This window comes from Aulonocara stuartgranti, assembly GCF_965226115.1.
Source record: "Aulonocara stuartgranti genome assembly, chromosome: 3".
Lineage (NCBI taxonomy): Eukaryota > Metazoa > Chordata > Actinopteri > Cichliformes > Cichlidae > Aulonocara > Aulonocara stuartgranti.
The window spans coordinates 25,788,419-25,804,890 of NC_138941.1; the positions used below are offsets into that span (position 1 = coordinate 25,788,419).

The 16,472-nt window shown below is 41.8% G+C and overlaps 1 protein-coding gene across 1 annotated transcript in view; it reads left to right on the forward strand.

The window, feature by feature from the left end:
• LOC309702871 (mitogen-activated protein kinase kinase kinase 11) overlaps positions 1-16,472 on the forward strand; it is a 52,413-nt gene continuing 35,941 nt past the window's right edge. Inside the window, exon 1 of the mRNA XM_082527498.1 lies at positions 1-1,918. Within this exon, the coding sequence (XP_082383624.1) occupies positions 1,162-1,918 (757 nt within the window). The 5' untranslated portion in view covers positions 1-1,161. The remainder of the gene's footprint in view (positions 1,919-16,472) is intronic.

The following is a 16,472-nucleotide window of genomic DNA, read 5'->3' on the forward strand; positions in this document are numbered from 1 at the left end:
CGCAGACGTAGAAGTGGTTCGACAACCTGGCGAGTGAACTCTGCGTGAGGAAGACAAGTGTGATATGAAGTTATGATGGAGTTGTTCCGCTCTTTGGATACCGACTGTAAGAACGGGGGACTCGAGCCGGACCAGGCCACGCGCTGAACTCCCACCAGGAACTAACGGGATTTGTTTTTACTGCGTTTCTCTGAGGAAAGTAGAGCCGAGCAGGTTTGGAGAGCTCTTCCTGTTACAAAGTCGGCGGTCCCCAAGTTTGCTTTATGTTATGGTAAAGGCTGGCTATTCGTGTGCTTCCCATAAGACCGTGAGCATGGATACTTTGGCGCAATGGGATGCGGGATTTCCTGCGGAAGTGCCGCAAAGTTGCGGTGAGACGCCGTTATTGGAGTTTTGGGCTTAATGCGAACTGGACAGCTCTGAAACTTGTCGTAAAACACTGGTTGGCTGGACTGAATGCTCCTTTCCTGCTATTCTTCTCCGCTTTTCAGCGCTTCCTGCTTGTGGTGGCCACTGCACTTAATGGCTAAAAATACATAAAAACTCAAAATGGACAGTTAAGTGTGGTGGGAACCTTTATTACCAGTTGCAATAGCAGTACCTGGGAGTGTTTCGCAGTAAGCGGAGTAGTTTTCATTCGTCTTCTTACACTTTCCCTCTCTAAAAAAAACAAAACAAAGTCAGGACTCAACAGGTGGCAGTTTTGAATGAGGGGGAAGAAGAGCTAAATTAGCCATAATGAGGTGATTCGAGAGGCCCTTAAATACAGGCCGGTGAAATGATATTGTGCTTAAACCATGTGTTGGGAAACCACACACCACATCACTTGAACAGAGAGAATTTCAGTGGAAGCAGTGCTGTCTTTCTGAGCTTTGAAACACTTAGCCTTAATCAAACAAAAGCAATATCTAGTGAATCATCCGATGGAGAGACGAGTTTAATGCGATGATGAATAAAAGACACTTGCGCTTCTGTTGTCTTTGACTGCTCTCCTCTAGCCCACTTGTTGGTCCAACTTTTGAACACATTTCATTAGTCCCTGATGAGCCAACAAGAAAGACAGGAAAGGGAGCGAGGCGCAATAAAGTACTCCTTTGTACTTTATTTTCAAACCCTTGGGGTGCTAAATCATATCCAGTCAAAACATCTGCTTGAGGCTCCATGGAGCCACTGAAGAATATATTCAGCCGTGGCCCGCTGTCCAACTGGAAAAATTTGGAACAATCGCAAAAAGGGAACTTCACCAACCCTGTGTGGACAGCCTTATTTGACTATGAGGCATCCTGTAAAGATGAGCTCACCTTACGTAAAGGCGATCTGGTGGAAGTCCTCTCTCTGGACTCGGAGATATCAGGGGATGAGGGCTGGTGGGCGGGAAAGGTCAACAACAAGGTGGGTATCTTCCCATCCAACTACGGCTCCTTCAAGCCGAGTGGATATGGAAAACTTCCGGGCAGTGCCGTGGTGGATGAGCTCGCTCCGGCTGTGGTGGGTGAGTTTGAACCTGAAGAGGTAGATTTCCGGGAGTTGAGCCTGGAGGAGGTCATTGGGGTCGGGGGATTTGGAAAAGTGTATCGTGGTACATGGAGAGGAGAGCTGGTGGCGGTGAAGGCCGCCCGCCAAGACCCGGACGAGGACATCAGTGTGACAGCGCAGAACGTGAGGCAGGAGGCCCGTCTGTTCTCCATGCTCACCCACCCCAACATCATCGCCCTGCAGGGCGTGTGCCTGCAGGAGCCCAACCTGTGCCTCATCATGGAGTACGCCTCAGGTGGGCCGCTGAGCCGTGCTCTGGCAGGCCGTCGAATACCGCCGCACGTCCTGGTCAACTGGGCTGTGCAGATAGCCAGAGGGATGTTGTATCTGCACAGTGAAGCCATCGTCCCTGTCATCCACCGGGATCTCAAGTCCAACAACAGTAAGTCCTTCAAGCCCGCAGCGCAGATCAGCATAGCTTCAGTCTGTCTGTTGGGGTTAGTTCAACGAAATCAAAGGTTTGGATATAATTACAGGGCTTTCTACTTAGGAAAGCCTCATGGCTCTAATGAACATGGCTGTACTGTAAAGCTCCTAAAGGAATCTCTCAGTGTTTACAAAGCCTTTCTAGAACAAAGAGGGCCTTTTAAGCTATCATTCACATTGCCAGATTAGTCCGTCTCTCATTCTGATTCTGTATCATTATTGATAAGAAGATCAGATTTATCTAGGCTTCATGTGACTCCTGGGCTATATAAGGTAGGCCAGACCTATAGGCGGCTGATGCATACCAGGAAAAACTAACATAAAGTGTCTTAGGGTAATGCAGGGCCAGTGTGTGCCAAACCAGTCTGCAGCGCTCCACTGAATGGATTGAACACACCACTCTTCCAAAACATTCTCCGGGGCGCTCTCATTACATCTTTGTATTGATTTGTGGGGGATGTGCACCCGAACCTTGCCAGCAAAATTCCCTCACAGGATAACTCCTGGTCCCTTCACTGCATGGGTCAATTTACTTTTGTTTGTCATCTTTGTGTGCCTGCTTGTGTGTGTTTGCATACTGCTCATAGGACAAGAATACCAAGTTTTTCCAGTGAAAGAATGCAGTGGACGAGTTTTACTTCTCGGCACCGTTATATTTCACACTTTGGACTTTAATGCTGTCCTCTTCTTGCATCAAAGGTCTTGCGTCAGTGTTTTCGGGGCCTCGTGGCAGACACGTAGGGGTTGGACCTTGTAATTAAAGCAACAATGCAGGGAGATGTATCACTGATAAAGCTTTCTGTCTCACCCCCCTTTTTTTCTGTAGAATAAGAAGCTCTTTTCTCAGCATCTAACGGCAGCTTTAACCCAAACAGAGAGCCAGCTGAATTTGTGCAGCAGCTTGCTCTCTGTTATTATCATTCCTGTGACGCAGCATATAATCCCCATCAACTCTGCTGTGGCCTAAAAAAAAAAAAACCCCTTCCTCTGCTCATCCTTTGTGTTGTTAGAGATCCCGGTCACCAAACTACACCGAGAGAAAAAGATCACCTAGCAACACTTTTTTTAGGGTGTGGCCTTGGATGGGAGCATCCAAAGGACAATATTCTTGATTCAAGGTTTGCTGATAGCAGTGGATTCAGCACATCCTAAGATATCAATATTTCCATCGTGCCTTTTGTTTCTGTCGGTATCATCAGTGCTCCACAGAATGGCCTCACCCTCACCTATTGCGTATCATCTGCCTTGTCAGGTTATTTTCCAGCTGGAAGTGCATCTGCTGTAACACACACACACAAAAAAAACCAGAGGAGTTATTTTAATGTAGTGTTTGTGTAGGAGACAGGCCAGAGCGAACACAATCCCTCTCTGTGTGCCCGAGAGATCCTATCTCTCTCCTGCCTCTTGTTTTTTAATTCTTCACTGAATCTTTGTCTGTGGCCTGCCTCTACATGTCTCCGTACGACCTTATTCCTGTCGTGCCGCTGAGCAATATCCTGTTGTGGGGAGAGAGAGGGCGGTGGGGTCATTCGAAAAAGACATTCTTTCAGTTCGACAGTAATGTGCATGGCTGGAAGCGCCACTCTGACAGGTTTAACGGACAGGTGCAAAAACACCCCGAGATAAGAGCGCCGGTTAAATAAACCAAAAATCTTAATGGGGCGGTTTCTTTGAAGGTACAGCATGTCCTAAATCATCCACAGTTGCCCTCAGATTGTAGTGTCAGTTCCTCAGAATAGTGGTGCAAGTTCTTCTTTCTATAGCTGCCATTTTGCGCCAGCGCTCTGCAGTCAAACAGGGAGGAATCTGTCAGCGAGGAGGCAAAAAGCCTGCTTCCAAATGTCGCTGTAAGTGACCGAACGCAGGAAAGAACTGAGGCTGAGGTGGGCTGAGGAAAGGATAACTCATTGTACGATGATGTCATGGTAAAGGGGGGGCAAAAGGTTTAATATTGTTAATTGTTAACATTTGTTACAGTGACGGATTATTAATGCGAATAGTCGTTTTCTCTGCAGGGCTTCTAAACAGCAGCTGTATCGCTGTTGTGAATTGTAGGGTGGAAGGTGCTGATTTAACAGAAGCATCAGAGTTCATGGTGGGGTGCTTGGCTCAGAGCCAGAGGCCATAACTGGAATTCCACTGAATGCAAGTGGGGACCGGAGAGTGGAGCAGCATCTCCTGTCTCTCACTCTGGCGTCTGCACGTCCGAAGAGTTTTCACACCTTCTGCACTTTGGTGTTTTAGCATCTTGTGGTTAGGTTTAAGGGCTTTGTATACAAGTCTTTATGAAAAAACCGACATCTTTAGCAATCACTGGCTAATAACCAGCACAGTGGTTCAAAGCCGCAGACATTGCTCTATAGCTAATCCATGCTGCTTATCTACAAACAAGCACCTGTCTCTGTCTCACACCTTCATTGTCTGCTTAAGCTACCAAAAACATCGGCTTGCGGCTTGGATCGGTCACTTAGTCGCACATTAAGCAGCTTAATAACTTAGTTAATGCCAGGATTTGTCGTTTTAGCTGCTAAATGGTGGGTTCCTTATTCTGCATTTCCACTGCTAACATGATCTCTAATTAGAACCATACGTTTATGTTTGTGTTTGTTGTTCCCCGGCTGCCAGCCTGTACATGTGAACACAGAATAGGAGAAATTTAAGACCTCTATTCATTCTTCTAAGCTTTGTCTTGAAAAACGCCTGCCTATTTAGCCACCAACAACTCAATTAATGATACATTACCGCAACCTGCCCCGTTATAAAACCACTGGTAAGAAAACAGTCAGAGGTGTAACTTTTATCAACAACTTTTTTTTCCAGAGGAAAACAGGGTAATGACTAAATAAAATTCATGCATTTGCCCCTGGGAAGCAGTAGTACTTTCTTATTTTTACCGTTTACCTTTGGGAAACAGTACAGTTAGCTCTCCTGCTCCCCGTTTCTCTTGGAAAAAAGGAAGAAAAAACCCTGTAAAATATGTTAATTCTTGAGTGTGTCAGGGTTTCGTAATTTTTGCAATTCTCGGTACAGCGGATGACACTTTTGTCCCATTCAGGTCTCAGTTTATCAGATTATCTGTTTGGATAAGGTTTACTTCAGGGTTTATTTCCCTGTTCGCAATACCTCTCATATCACTGCAGCTTTTATTGCATTTTTTCTGTTTTACTAGACTGTTGAGTTAGAGCCCCATCGAGTTATTGGCAGGTTGATATTATGGGATAATATTGGCTATTTCTTGATTTATCAGTATTTATAATAACCAAATCAAGAAGAGACAGCAGACGGACCTTAACCATGTTATGAGTGTTAACATGGCACCGCACGACTACACCCTTGTGGAACAGAGTGGATGATGGCTAACCGAAAATGTGTGGGTGTGGGCTCATCATTACGAGTGACATCCTTTACGCTGCACATAGAACCTTTTTTTTCCGATTCTATGAAAAATATTGATTCGTTTCAACATTTCTGTGATTAAAATTTCAAAGCAGCAACATATTTTCTTCATCTACAGTAAAACTCAATCTGTTGGCTTTCAAGAAGCTCATTCAAAGTGTCACCCGCGGACTGATATACCAAAGAGTCACCACGCACCATCAAACTGCAGAGGCTTTAGCTGAGTCGGTGAGGAAAGTGTCAAGCTAATCATTTGCTGTGCTAAAACTCACAGTTCCCGTTTTCAGGAAGAAGCCACAGTTGGATCTTTGATCAACATGTTTTTTTTTCCACAAGTGGACAAACCTCTGATACATGTCCTCTACCAGCATGTTTTTCATTCAGGGCCCCCAGTGCCCACACTGCAGCACACTCAAAACATCCTCTGTGTGTGTGCACGTGGGTGGGTAGCTGGGTGGCTGGGTGTATCGCGTTTACATGCATGTAGTGAAATGCACTCCTGTTAGCACTGCATTTACACATCACCGTTCCTCTTTGTGGCTGCAGGGCATATGAGGGCCATTTAGACTTTTTAGTCTGCTTTCCTGATGGTGCAGATAATTTTTAGAGGAGGGAATGAGAGCGCGCGATAAAGTCCAAACATGCACCTGTGTTTTTGTTTTGTTTTTTTTTAAAAAAAGAAAAGAAAAGCTTGCCAGTCAAATATTGTTAGCTAAATGCATGCTCGTCACTTCACTATTGGGAATGTGGGAAGAATTTATACTAATTTTGTGGAGCTATTTAATTTCTTGTTGACTTCAGCTCATGAGACTATAGTCACAGATGCCTTCTTGGCTGTAGCGAGTGCCAGACTATCCTAATTTGTGTCAAGGACAGCAGCAGAATGGAGCAGTAGGTGGAACGAGCAAGCTACTTCCAGCAAACCTGTCAGTCAGAGCAAACAGAGCTTGAAACCTATCCCTTGATAAAGCATAATAGCCTCCTAATGGAGCAATTTTAGGACTCGCTGCCAAGGCAAGCTGTAGAAGGGAAAATGTGGTCTTGAGAAAAAAGTAACATCTTGCCATGTGACACTTTAATACATCAGGGCTTTTGCTTATCAAATTAGATTAATGTTAGAGGTAAAGACAGGAACGTGCCTGCACACATTCAGTGCAATCTGTGTGCAAGGCTTCAGTAACATTGTTTATGACTCAAGAAACTGAGACAGCTCACGTATGCACATTTCTCACTGTCCAATAACAAACCTGAGGCAGAGGAAACTGTTAATCAGTGTTATATTTCTACGGACTAATTTCAATGGGGAAATCCCTTCTTGACGTCGGTCTGAACAACTTTTGCAGCGTAATGTAAAAATGTTAAATGCATTTTTCAGAATCTAGTTTTGACAGACTATAAGCGGCCTCTTAGCTAGTGGATCTTCAGATAATTATGCTTAAATGCGATTGACATCTTCTGACTACAAATCCACCATATGACACATTAGTAGTGCAAAGTTTTATTTAATGTTATTTAACAGCGATGTAAAAGCAAAAGAGATGCAGGAGTGCATATACACACCCAGATCCACAAAGCAAGGCCCTACCCTGGTTTAAGTGCGAACCCCTGTACTACAGATAAGTGAATACTTTTGAATCTTCGACTCTTGGTGAAACCACAGAGGAATCTGAGGTGCAGTGGTTTGCACTGTCACTTTGCAGCCTCTCTGTGTGACACTGGCATGTCCTTGCTGCGCCTCGGTGGGTTTCCTGTGGGTGCAAAAACATTTATGTTGTCTTCTGTTGAAATCAGTAATTAGTAGCAGCTTGAGTTGATGTTGATCTGTCATAAATGTTACTTAAATTGTTGCACAAATTCCCTTTTCATCTCACACTCTACATCACTGCTCGACTACACACAGCTGAGCTGAGCCACACATGGTGTAGGGCATGTGTGAACAGAGACGTGCTTCCACAGGCTACATGTTCAATGGGGGAAAAAACGGCAGGACAGTTTCACACAGTTTTAATTTAGGCTGATAATCCCATTGAGCACCTACCTGCTCACCTTGTCTTGCTGCCTTTAGCTGCTCAGTTCCCTGTTTGAAATGCAGAGCAATCTCACTATAATTTCACTGCCAAGCGAGCCTAAATTTTGTGCTTTTTCCAGGTGATTCCTGCTGCTTTCATGTTTGGCAATCCTCTCAGAAAGATGCTGGAGCTCCTAAGAGCCTGTTTCTGAGCTGTTGCCCGTTTCACTAAAGCACTTGATGCACGCTACTTGCATGCAGATCACAAGTGGTACCAGCATCCTGTTTTCCAAAAATACTTTGTCACTTGCAAAATTGCAGATACATTTACATGTTTTACAGTCTTACAGTCTTCCTCATGTTCAAATATTACCACATCTTATAATTACACGCAGAGAAGACCAAATATATCTTCTTTGTTACATCATACATTTTTTTAAATTAAATTAGATTACATTTAGATTAAATTTCACACAAAGCTGTGTCATACCGAATCATGCAGCACTTGCACATGCCTGTATCTAACCCATGCCCTAGTTTACTGACACACAGCACGCTCTCTCATTAAAAAAGAAGCATTTATGTCGAACACAATCAGGACTTGTTTGATGTTTCACTTTCACTTCTAGGTACCTTAAATACCTGTAACGTACGTCGTACTGGTTTTACATTACTTGCTAGCTACTCATTAGTGCTTTTTAGTGTGCAGTCTTCCTTAGTATTGAAAACTAAATCAAATGTTCAGTGGCCAACATGATGGCACCAAGCCTCTACAATTTTATTTCAACCGTTAGTGGTGACCTGTCACTAGATTTAACTTTAACCTGCAGTTCAGTAAAATCAATAATTGATTAAATTCCAAATCTCCACCATGTATTGCTAACGTTGCACAAACTAGTTACTCAGTGATGTTAATAGCATGCTATAATTTGATGCTTCCCTCGGTACACTCCGGTGTGGCAGTGGTTTGACTTTAGATTTTCTGATTGGTCGGTCAGGGAAGCGAACTGGCTTCTTTTGGATGTGTGAGAGTGCAGTAAGTGTTTACCACATATTTACTGCATGTTATTTACAGAGGTGTTGTTTGTGTTTTACGGTCTAGTGAGAAAGAGATGATGGAGAAAGCTAGGGAAAATTTCTGACACTATCAGATGAATGGACTTTGTCACAGCAAAAGACTTGGAGACATTTATCTGATTTTGTCGAGATTTCTCACTTTTAAAGTCTTAAAGTTGAAGTACGTAAAGTCTCACTGCTAGACGTCAGGGTTTTAAAAAACAAAAATACCTTCAGATCCAGGAGTGGAGCCTGCGGCTTAATTTGACTCAACACGGGAAACCTCACCCGGCCCGGACACGGAAAGGATTGACAGATTGATAGGATGGCCATTGTAGGACAAGCAACTCTGGCCACCAATCATCTGCAGCGAGCGTTGGCTGTCAGTCTGCTGTCTCAGCTGTGCCAGGTATCCAGGCCTAATGAATCATTGAAACGCACTTCTGTTTGATGACAATGATACTGAGGTGAGTTGTTGAGGATATTTCTGCTGTTTTTGTCATTGCAGACACAACAGGTAGATGCCTGTGAATTCTCTTCTCCTCTGCTTTGGGCATACTACTTATGTGTTTGGTCTTTAGCTACACACGTGAAATGCGATTAGGTAGAATGGTGATGTCCATCTTGGCCACTGTATTCAAGATGGCGTTGAAACAGGTTAGCTTTGAAAAGCAGCACCCGCTACTATTCTCAGTTTAGAAAAATGCATCAATTTGTTGGAAGACATTCCAACAAACTCAAAAATGGCTGACTGTACCTTTTGATGTTAGTCCTTTGGTTGGTACCATGTTGGTTTTTTGGAGCCAGAAACGACCGTATTTACATACGTGACTGGGGCACCAAGTATTATAAAATGATGTGTACAACCTGCATCCAAAAACTTGATTCTTCATGTCCAGATTATCCACCTGCCGATACGCACTAATTCACAGACTAATAAAATACTAGAACTTCTCTCAGCAGTACTGAAGCACAAACATCATGGACAGGTACATTTCTTAGGAAGGCCTAGCCCAGGGGTGGGCAGTTCCAGGCCTCGAGGGCCGGTGTCCTGCAGGTTTTAGATCTCACCTTGGGTCAACACACCTGAATCCAATGATTCATTCGTTACCAGGCCTCTGGAGAACTTCAGGACATGTTGAGGAGCTAATTTAGCCATTTAAATCAGCTGTGTTGGATCAAGGACACATCTAAAACCTGCAGGGACACCGGCCCTCGAGGCCTGGAGTTGCCCACCCCTGGCTTAGCCAAACGCAACCTACATACCCAGAATGCCCTGTGTCAGTACAAATGTCAGTCAAAAAGGTCACACAGTTACCTTTAATACTATGACAAGTAACGATACCAGTAACCACAGCCAAATATTTTGGACTTAAGCAGCTGATTATTATTTAACCCTCATTGGCCACATCTGTTTTTCCTAGTTGTTTTTTCCTGGCTCTGCACGGTGAGTAGAAAGACAATTGAAACGGGATCCGTTGTGAATTTGCAAGTCTGATCCATGTATGAGCCCACTGCACACTTTATTGAAGCAGTGTGACACTTCTTGTGCTTTCTTTCTTTGTTCCCTCCCTTGGAGCGTAAGTGGAGCACATTTCAGTGAATACTTCAGTTTTGTTTGTGTTCTTCTTTGTTTACATTTGAAGGTTTATTGAATTTGTACTGAGGATATGTACAGAATGTGTTTATAGCCTGTTTATCTCAGGTATAAAAAAGAACCCTAAAGCTTGACAGAAATAGTGATTTGATTTATAGTGTTTTATGTATATGTATAAAAACACAGGGGAAAAGAATAAATCTCATTTCTCAAAGTCTCTGGGAAATGCATAGAAATGGCAATGAACCATAATCATCTAAAAGTAAAAATGAGAAATGTGTGTGTTATCTGTGATGCTTAGCAAAGCTGTCACATCAGCTTAGTTTCAGTATATTTCAGTATTAAAATACATAGCGTGAAGTAAGTTGCACAGTGTCTGTTTTTAAACTTTACTTAATTACTTGCAGAGTCTAGCACTCAACCCTCTTAACTGCCTTACCGAGAAGAGAAAATTTAGCACATGCTAACTGTTTTTATTCAGCAGACAGAGTAACCTCAGAAGTGAGCAGAAAGTGCCTCGTTTTGAAGGATCCATAAACGTGGCTGCCTCTTCAGTGCCAATTGCTGACTGGCATATCCGAGGGACGCCTGGGGCGTCCTGACTGGGAACGGCGCGGGGGTCACCAGGGGTAGAGCTCAGCTGTGTTGCTGCTGGCTCAGAGTGCGTGTCAGTGGGCGATAAGGCAGAGGGGAGTTTGCTAGGCTAACCCGATGCGCAGTTTAGGCAGCTACCTGACTGCTTTGTTTTCCTGTGCTGTTGTTGGAAATAACAGCCTTGCTCAATCCAGTGAGGCTTATAATGAAGAGCAGATTGGATCTGGAGACTCATACATGTGAGGACAGACTTGAGCTGAATTTTTTTTTTTTCTCAAGCTAGAGCAAATACAAATATTTTTTTAGATCAAAGCTTCCAGAAACTGATCATTTCCAGGTTGAATTTTGACCATTTTCTTGTCCTCCGGATGAGATTCAAAATAAATTCATGCCATGTTGGGGCACGGTGTTTCCCAGACTCAGACTTTACTTGGGCAGGGCGCCCAGGTATATTAACGGACTCCTAAATATATCTGATGACCAGGCCACTGTTTACCATATGTGGGCCGCAACATAAAAACAACACACTGCCACTTATACATTTTCTATTTTCTTTACTGTTTAAAACAACCACTTGTCTGCTCTTTCTTTCATTTTCCCCCCACACACACCAGAGAGACTATATGCGAATGTGACATGGCACTCTGTAGAAATCTGTAGACTGCAGTTGCGTGCTAGAAATTGTCAAATTTTTGAATGGAGTCAATTGTGAGTTCACAGATGGTTAGCGCTGACAGCTAATGAAACTACCAAAAGTGATGCAGTCACATTATCTTAGATGTCTCATTTCTTAACACTGTGCTGTCAATCTCTGATACATATCTGGTCACATAACCGCACAAAGCACTTGTTAGGTTGACAGGGTTTGAACAATTAGTTACTGCTAATTTCCTGTAAAAGTAGATAACAGTAACTTTTATTCCTTAACTTTGATGGTACATCCAAATAAATATTGAAAAATATTTTGAAAGACTTAAGGCGCGATTCTGTTCTGATGACGGGCAAAAAGAGGGTCACGAAGATCTGCAGCTCAAAATGACCACCACAAGTAGGCTCTTATTATTTGGGGAGTATTGAGCATTTTATGTAACAACGTAAGATTTTTATCAATGTCCATCCTATCCATTAAATTAAATTTTAATTTATTTCAATGTATTTATTTATACAACACCAAATCACAACCACAGTTGCCTCAAGGCACTTTATATTGTAAGGTAGACCCTACAATAATACATACAGAGAAAAACCCAACAATCATATGACCCCCTTTGAACAAGAATTTTGGCAACAGTGGGAAGGAAAAACGCCCTTTAACAGGACCTTTAACCTCCAGCAGAACCAGGCTCAGTGAGGGGCGGCCATCTGCTGCGACCGGTTGGGGAGAGAGAAGGAAGACATGATAAAAGACATGCTGTGGAAGTGAGCCAGAGATTAATAACAAGTATGATTCAGTGCAGAGAGGTCTGTTTACACATGGTGAGTGAGAAAGGCCTCAGGTCAGGAGCTGATTAGACTAGCTTAGCATACACACTGGAAATTGATTAAAACAGCTAGCCTTGTTCTGACAAAAGCAAAGTACTAGCACTGCTGACTTCCACTAATATCTTATTGTTACTTTGACGGATGTAGAATTGTGCTAAGCTAGGATAACCACATCCTGAGTTCAATTACCTCTTAAAATTAAGTGTTCTGTGTGAGTTATTAGTTATTAAGTATGTTTTCTTTTGTTCTTCTTAGCCCTTCAGTTTTAACTGCCATTAAAACCTTTTTACTAACTATTTTGACTCCTAGTTTAATCTCCTTTTAGTATTTTATGTATAAATTTTGTGCACATAAATAGCTGCAGTCAGAATATTCAGGTTATGATTTGTATGGTGTGGTGGTCTGAATGGTAGCATATGAAATTAGTATGCAGATAGTTTTAGGTGTCTCAATTAAAATGCTGCTCGGTGCATTGTTTCGGCATTTCGTATTTAGTTGTTACTGTATATATCTGCACCATATAACCTCTGTATTCACATGCATTATGCACTACGTACTGTAGGTGCAAAGCGAGACAGACCCACACAATGACTGCACGCCCACGCTTAGTCATGAAGGCTGCAGAGTTATGTCTCTGTGTGTGTAGTCCGAGCAGGATGAGTGAGGGGGGCCAAACAACAGAACTGCAGGGGAGGAAGAGGAAAAAACAGAAAGAAAATAAAAGCAGATACTGGAAGGTCAGAACACACAGGAAGTAGAGATGTTTCCAGCACTCAGCCAGACTGAAATCTGTTGTTGTTTTTTCCCCTTCTCCAGTCTGAAATATAGTTTCAGCTTGTCCTCTTTCTCACCTCACAGATCATAAGATATGTTTGTGGAAGAGAAACCAAATGCATGGGTTAAAACATGTTTATATGATAAAAGAAATTAAGGAATTGAAAGATTAAATTTATAATAATACATAAATGTTGTTTGCTTTTTTTAATCTAGGCTTGCAGTTCTAAAGAATTCTTATTAGTTGCAGGGTTTCCACTTAAAATATCGTTACCTGTGTTGTCTTTGACCAGCATGATGGAATTCAACATTGCACTCAATTAGTATAGCAGTATCAGTCTGCTATAGTGCTGTTGTGAGGCACTATACAGAGCACTCCCTGTTCCTGTGATCAGAAGGCCTGTTTAGTACCATTTTTACAAGATATAAAATATCATCCCTTTAATGTGTGCAAAAACAAGTCAAGCCCAGGAATGTCTGAGAGCCCTGTGTTAACATCCGATGCGCTCTTACAAGGTCTCTTCAGATATTGGTAAGTGCGAAACAGTTACTTAATATTTCCAGGAATAAACTGCCTAGACTACTTTGTGCTTATCATTGACTTATACTGTGATGCTTGATATACTACTATGCTCTACAATGTTGAGTCACACTTCAGATTATTATATCATGAGAAATATTTTTGCAAATTCATATCATCATATAATTTTGAGGCTATGTAACCCTTTCCTAATGGTGAGTGACTAAGGCACTGAAGAATTTGTTGCCAGTATTGTAATACACCAGGTCACTGGACTTGGCAGGAACACTGGGTTAACTTCTGAAAACATTTGAGCCTTCAACACTTCAGCCCAACAGTCTCAGTCATCTGACCGCCAATCTTTGCAAAAGCTCTAAAATGACCTAGCTTGCTTTAATTTTGGAGTTTTTAGCTGCGCTATACTATCTCTATCTGCAAAACAGGAAGATGGGATGAACAACACTATGCCATAGCTCTTATTGTCGCAGTGTCAACTCTGCTGGTGTCATTTTATATTCATTGTCTCATAGTAATTTTTTAAACTACTTTTAGTTCCCTTAAACAACTAAAATTTCAACAGTTTGTACTTAAAATATTAAAAGGAGATTAAACTAGCTATCAAAATATAGTTGGTAGGAAAAAAGTTCAACAACTAAACAACTAAAAGAACTTTTAGTTCCCTTAAACAACTTTTAGTTCCCTTAAACAACTAAAATTTCAACAGTTTATACTTAGAATATTAAAAGGAGATTAAACTAGCCGTCAAAATATAGTTGGTAGGAAAAAAGTTCAACAACTAAAAGAACTTTTAGTTCCCTTAAACAAAATCTTTACATTTGGGTTTTGAATTCAGTTTAAATGTGGTTCTTTAATGGCAGTTTGTGGCTTGGAAAATACTTTGGCAATGGACGTGTTTACTGTCTCCGATTGGTCGTGTGCTGTAAATGATAACAAAAAGTCCTTAAATTGTTAAATATTTTCAAAAAGGGGCTCTATAGATATGCATATCTATACTGTAGAATCCACATAATATATATATTTTTTAGCTGGCTCTGGTTCATTAATCAAATTTACCACCAGCATAATTCCTTTCCCCCACCACCACCTACATTGACCCGAAAACCTCTGGGGTCAACCTCATAACAACCCCTTATTTAAGCTTCTGATGAAATGGCTGTAATGTAGGTTAAATTTCAACACCATGGACCTCTGGATGCTTGTTAATAAGTCACTGCTTTCAGGCACTCACAGGCAGTTACCTGGCGCAGGGAATCATTTATAAACCCCCCTCATCAGCGTTAATGTGGATGCCCAGAAACAGAATACTCCCTTGTATTTGTTTTGGAGGGTGTGTTTCATACTGAAACTCTCATGATGATTCGCTTCTAGCTTATATGCTTAAAGACATGCTTAAGAAGCCAGGCAAGATTTTGTTCTTTGCGTTCTTCTTCTTTACCCCCCAGAAAAGTGTGTGCGTGTGTGTCATTTTAATAATTAATAGCAGTTTGTCTCAGAAGTTCTTTTAGAGTTATTTTTTTGCATAGATGCATTTTGGTGCCTCCCAGACAGGTCTAGCCAGAGCCAGTGGATGATTTCCAGCATTTGTTAGAAAAGCATAAAGCAGACTTGTTAATGGGGGTTTCATTTACTCAAGCATAACACTGTTTTGTTGATCGGTTTTGTTTTCAGCACATCAGCTCTACTCTGTTGGGCTAAGTATATTAACAGCTTCCTGACTATATATATATATATATATATATATATATCTGTTTACTTATTTTAGCAATTTCTTTATTTGTCTGAGAGACTGGCACCATTCGCAGTCCATTTAGTAGGATTTATTTGCCCTTATTTAGAAAGTTCAGTTGCCGCTAACTAGCTAGCCCCAGACCTTTTGCAGCTTTTATTTTTCCTACTGACTGGCCTCCTGCCATTTTTTGCTGTCACAGCCAACCACAGTTTAATTTAGCTGTTTTCCCAAAGAGGATCTCCTCCTGCTGTTGGGTGAACTCACACTTCACCATTTTGGGCTTGAGCTGCTGACAGTACTCCATCTTTGAATGCTTTAGGTCCACTTCCAGAAGCTACAGCAAGCGGAGCTACTCCAGGTTCATAGGCTGGACTGCAGAACAGAAACTGCAGTCCAATATGGTGTAATGGGTAAAATAATAATTGTATATTGCTCAGTTATTTGTCACAAAATACTTGGAACATAAAGTAGCGGCAGATAGATTTCTGGTAGCGCTACTGCTTCTACGGTGCATTGATAGATACCTAGTCTTCCCCCTTAATAGCCCATTGTGAGCCAGAAAAAACCCAACTTCTAAGTTATTTAGGCTTAGTGAATTTAAAATTTAATCTCTCAAAGATATGTTTTTACCCAGTTTTCATGAATGCAAGTTATATTTATTTAAAGATTTTAGCTAGCAGTGATATTTTTGTTCTGACAATTTATTTCTGTAATTTCAATGAATAGAAACGTTAAAAGGTTTTTAAATTCAGATGTAAAACAAGGATAAGTTTCAGTTTAGATATGAAACTACAAATTAAGCTAGCTAACTGGCTGACTCCTTCTCATGGCCTGTAGTAAAAACAGAAACATGCTAAAGGGGACGTGGCTGCCTCCCTCTGAGAAGTTACATCACCCCGCTCTCAGGGTTTGCATCTATCTATTAAGACTCTCCCTATAAAACAAGTCTAACAGGGCAAACGTCGCAAACCAACAGGTTCACCAACATTATCTTCCAACTTACTTGGATGAGTTCGCGAGGGTTGATTTTCCCCAAACTGCTGCAAACATCATCCTCCCCACCAAGGCTCTGACAGCAGTTAGGTTGTCAAACTAATCATGACTATATATAATATTTCTCTGCAGCTGAGCGTGATTTGCGTCTTACAGGAAATGGGTGATGTTTTAAGGTGCCATACAGAGTGATAGCATGAGTGCATTCTGATCAGGGAATTCAGGTTTTACTAATGACAGCCCTGTGGTGCAGTGTGTGAACCAAAAGTGCACATCAATCACAACTTTATCTTTACACATATCAAATAAGGAAGATGTGCCGCCTCAGACGGACAGCACA